Genomic DNA, 5,386 nt, shown 5'->3' with positions numbered 1-5,386 from the left:
ATGGATTATCTTTCCTAGAGTCAAGTATTTAAGAAATGATGGTCTACTTGTTGTACAGTCACCCCCAGTTCTATATATATGTGAGGATCTTATTCAGATGCACCTGCTCTTTACATGGAATCTTCATAGACACATAGCTGTGGTTCACCTGATCAAAACACAGTTTCTCTTTTGTTGATCTGAGGCTCTATTCCTGAGTTATGATACTTTTTCTTAATATACAATTGAGGGTGTCACCACTGCTGTTGTTGCATCCACTCGTGTCTGTGGTCAGCCTCTCCCTCAATGTTTCGATTGTCAGGGTCAGGCAGTGGTGGCAGAGCAGCCAGGGAGGGGATGGCCACAGAAAGGCATGGAGCTTTGGTGAAACAAGAGCAACGGTGATGCCATCATCGCACCAAATGCCTAATTTGCATATTAAGAAAAAGTATCATAACTCGGGATTAACAAAATAAAAATAGCGTTTTAATCAGGTGGACCACAGCTATGTATCTATGCAGTTTTATAGGGAGGTCACTGGTGACAGACTCTCTTTAACATCAGTGTAAAAAACATTTAATCTGAACATTCTGAAGGCAGGCTATCATCCATTAGATTGATGAATAGTAGTTAGAAACTGTGATGTTGTGATAGATCACTGTGACCTTTACCCTTTTTCTCCTGATGCATGATGGGGGGGGAGGAGCTGTACCAGGAAGTCAGACAGTGTGTGTGAGGGGAACTGGAAGCAGACACATGAGGCTGAGAAGGGATTACATCTGATAAGGACAGAAGCTGTTGGAATAAGACTCCTCCATGTAAGAATGCCATAATGTTCTGAGTAATAAACCTTGCTCTGGTTAAGTAGTACATCGGCCTGTGTGCGTAACTTGCTGAGCAGATACTGGCAGCATTGCCAGCAGCACCTGAGAGACACAGAGTGTCCAGGGGACATAACAGTGGCGACGAGGATTGTGGATTTTAGCACACATGGCCTTCATAGGGTTTATTCAACCATTTGATCCTGCAGCTGAGTCATGGACCTCCTGGGTGGAGAGGCTGGAACAGTATATGGAAGCGAATAATGTGACTGTTGAAAAGAGAAGCGCAGTTTTTCTCACTGCATTGGGTCAAGCTGCATATGGAACCCTCAGAGACCTTGTTTCTCCAGACAAGCCAGCCTCTAAGTCCCTGCCTGAGTTAATTCAGACGCTACATACACACTACAACCCGAAGCCGTTGGAAATCGCGGAGCGGTTTAAATTCTACGGTAGAAGGCAGCAGGCCGGGGAGGATATAAAGACATATATCATTGCTTTACGTAAACTGGCTGCCACTTGTCAGTTTGGAGACTACCTACAGACGGCTCTCCGTGACATGTTCGTCATGGGACTCTGCGACCCAGCCATACAGAAACGTTTACTCACAGAACCCGACTTGACTCTGACGAAAGCTACTGACCTTGCTACGGTCATGGAGTTGGCAACACGGGACGCCACCCTACTGAAGGCACCACCTACAACTCCTGCAAGCCAGGGTGAGGAAATATTCCACACTGCTATCACTCAACGCTCGAGACGCCCGTCCCCTGCCACTCAGCTTAAACCTCGCCACCCTAATTCTTCTGTCTCTGGGACCCCGACTTGCTACCGTTGTGGTAACACTACTCACAGTGCGCCTGCTTGCAAGTTCAAGGATGTCGTTTGTTTTCGCTGTGGGAAGACTGGTCATATTGGGCGCGTTTGCCGCAGCTCTCGCTCCCCGAACACTACCACTAAAGATAGACGTAAACAGACATTCCGTGTGGATATGGACAATAACGGTTTTAGCTCTGATGAGGAGACATGTGTCCAGCATGTTGGACTGTTTCGAGTAGCTGGGAGTACTCCGGCGATTAAAGTGGATGTCACACTCAATGGCTGTCCTGTCTCCATGGATGTTGATACAGGGGCAGCTGTGTCTGTCATTTCATGGACTGATTTAAAGGCATCGGGTCTGTCCCTGCCGCTAAAACCTACAAAGCTCACGCTACAAACCTACAGCAAGGAACTACTACAGCCCTTGGGTTATGTAAAGCCCCTTGTTACATTAGGCAACCACAGTCAAAGTCTACGCCTTTATGTTGTAAGGAATGGAGGTCCTCCGCTGTATGGAAGGGACTGGATCAAAGCCCTGGGCATGCCTCCTTTTACCATTGGCCAATGTACATTGCTTTCTAAAGTAGACCATTGGGTGGAATCCCTGAAGTCACGTTTTAAAGAGGTTTTTGAGGACTCTTTGGGCACCGTAAAAGGAAAGATGGCCCACCTCCTCTTGAAGCCTGGTGCTACACCTCGTTTTTGTAAGGCAAGATCGGTACCTTTTGCCTTGCGGAAAAAAGTGGAAGCAGAGCTGGACCACCTATTGGCTGAAAAGATCATAACGAAAGTGGATAGAAGTGAATGGGCATCACCAATTGTGCCTGTCAAGAAAAAGAATGGAGACATTAGGATTTGTGGTGATTTCAGGGTAGCTCTGAACAACCAACTTCTTGTGGATCAATACCCATTGCCTCGACTTGAAGATTTATTTGGCTCACTGGCTGGGGGGCAAAAGTTTACAAAAATAGACTTAAAGCAAGCTTACCTGCAACTGCAAGTACACCCAGATTCACGCCATCTGTTGACCATTAACACTCATAAAGGATTATTCCAGTATAACCGCATGGTTTTTGGCATAGCCCCAGCTCCAGCCATCTGGCAGCGGATCATGGATGAGGTACTGGCAGGAATACCTTTCACCCAATGTCTACTGGATGACATGCTCATCACTGGTCCCACTGATGAAGAACACAGAAAGAATGTTGAAGCTGTGCTAGGGAGACTCCAAAAGTATGGTTTACGTGTCAATCTGTCAAAATGCGAATTTCTCAAGTCTCAACTGGAGTTTTGTGCCCACACGGTGGACCGTCATGGGTTACACACTACTGAAGAAAAGGTTAAAGCCCTTACCCATGCCCCTACCCCCCGGAATGTCACCCAGCTCAGGTCCTACCTTGGCCTCCTAAATTACTACCACCGTTTCTTGCCGAACCTAGCGCACCAGCTCTACCCATTACATCGCTTACTGGATGCAAGAGCTAAATGGATATGGACAGACAAATGTGAAGAAGCTTTTCGGCTTTCTAAAGAACTCATTCTGTCTTCTCGAGTTCTGGTCCACTATGATTTAAAGAAACCCGTCATCCTGGCTTGTGATGCCTTGCCTTATGGACTGGGTGCAGTGCTTTCCCATGTCATGCCGGATGGCACGGAGCGCCCCATTTCTTTTGCCTCCAGGTCTTTGACCTCAGCAGAACAAAACTACTCCCAGATTGACAAGGAAGCTTTGGCCATTGTATGGGCCACAAAAAAAATTCACGCGTACGTCTATGGTCGGGAGTTCACACTTATCACTGACCACAAACCTCTGTTGTCAATACTGAACCCTCAGAAAGGAATTTCTACAACAACCGCATCTCGCTTACAAAGGTACGCTTTATTTTTAGGAGCTTATGCTTATTCGATCAGATACCGCTCCCATGATACCCATGGCAATGCAGATGCATTTTCCAGATTGCCACTAAGAGATGACCACCCACTAAGAGAGGTACGTGTAGTGGAAGTACACAGGCCACAATCTTGCATGTCCACCTCCCTGATTGCCAGACATACAGCCACAGATCCTTTCCTGTCTCAGATATTCTCTTATGTTCAGACTGGATGTCCAGGGAGTGTTTCAGGTGACTTTCGTCCGTACTTTTCCAGAAAATGTGAGCTTGTGACTAATGCTGGTTGCCTACAATGGGGCAATAGAGTGATTGTACCCCAGTACTTGCAATCAACCATGCTAAGGATACTGCATGAAGGCCATCCTGGTGTGGTGCGCATGAAGCAGCGGGCCCGGAGCTATGTTTGGTGGCCACAAATGGATACAGCAATTGAAGATTATGTTGCTCAATGTCCTGGGTGCTGTCAAGCCCAGCGACCCCAAAAGAGAGGAACCCTGCAACCTTGGCCATGGCCAACAGAACCGTGGTCCAGACTCCATCTTGATTTTGCTGGCCCCATCCAGGGTAAAATGTATTTGATCGTGGTAGATGCACATTCAAAATGGCCGGAGGTTTTTCAAATGCCTTCTATTACCTCAGCTGCTACCATTCTAGTCTTAAGGAAGCTCTTTGCTCAATTTGGCTTGCCTACAGCCATAGTCTCCGACAATGGAACTCAATTTACATCGCATGAGTTTCAATCCTTCCTTAGTGGTTTGGGTGTCCAACACTACAAAACAGCTCCTTATCATCCAGCTTCAAATGGGCTGGCAGAACGATTTGTGCAGTCATTTAAGAAGCACTTACTGTCCACTCTGGACCAGGTTGGACTGTCAGAAGAGAAGCTGCTGGAATTCTTGATCATGTACCGTAACACGAAACACGCTACTACTGGGCTGTCACCGGCTTTTCTTATGTTTGGCAGGCATCTCCGCACCAAACTTGATTTAGTTCGTCCGCAGGAGCAGTCACCAACACCTCCTCCGCCGGGCCGTCTGGGATTCCGTGCCGGTGATCTTGTATGGTCTCAGAATTACAGAGCTTTGCCTCCTTGGCTTCCTGGCGTTATTGATGGAACTCTTGGCAGAAGAATGTACCTTGTCCGCCTGGAGGAAGGCATTTGTGTTCGGCGACACCTTTCACAATTGAGGAAACGCATTTGCCGGCCACTAGTGACAAAACCGACCCTTCTTTCTGACCACCCACCAGAGTCTACTCTGAACTCTGCTGGTGACATATGGCATGGTGTCTGGCATGATCCCACAAGTTTACACCCAAACCCTGAACCGGTTGGTGACCATATTCCTGAGGAGCCCGGACATGTGCCTGAGGTTACAGAGACTGATTTGTCTGTGGGACGCCCACTGACATCTCCAGTACCTTCGACTGACTTTATTCCTCCCGGTGCTGTACCTCTGCGTAGGTCTACCCGTCAAAGACGTCAAACGCCTCGCTGGCAAAGTGCTGAAATCTTACGGGACACATTGGAGGTCAGGGAACAGAGACAAAGGGCTCATGAAGTGCTGCGGAAATCACAGAACTGAATTGGAGATACTACTTGCTGAACTGATCTCGCTTGCCTTGTTATGTTATGTGTTCAACATTTTGTTCTCTTGTTATGTTTTTTTTTTTTTTTTTTGGGGAGGAAAGGAGGTGTGATGTTGTGATAGATCACTGTGACCTTTACCCTTTTTCTCCTGATGCATGATGGGGGGGGAGGAGCTGTACCAGGAAGTCAGACAGTGTGTGTGAGGGGAACTGGAAGCAGACACATGAGGCTGAGAAGGGATTACATCTGATAAGGACAGAAGCTGTTGGAATAAGACTCCTCCATGTAAG

At 47.4% G+C, this 5,386-nt stretch overlaps 1 protein-coding gene across 1 annotated transcript; it reads left to right on the top strand.

The window, feature by feature from the left end:
- The first annotated feature begins 969 nt into the window (after nt 1-969).
- Nucleotides 970-5,091, top strand: LOC122926167 (uncharacterized protein K02A2.6-like). Its single transcript, XM_044277546.1, has one exon. The coding sequence runs from the start codon at nt 970-972 to the stop codon at nt 5,089-5,091; it is 4,122 nt and encodes a 1,373-aa protein (XP_044133481.1).
- The last annotated feature ends 295 nt before the right edge of the window (nt 5,092-5,386 follow it).

The sequence above is a fragment of the Bufo gargarizans genome, chromosome 2 (assembly GCF_014858855.1).
Source record: "Bufo gargarizans isolate SCDJY-AF-19 chromosome 2, ASM1485885v1, whole genome shotgun sequence".
NCBI lineage: Eukaryota > Metazoa > Chordata > Amphibia > Anura > Bufonidae > Bufo > Bufo gargarizans.
Note: the sequence above shows the minus strand (reverse complement) of the source record. Positions and strands in the feature narration are given on the sequence as shown.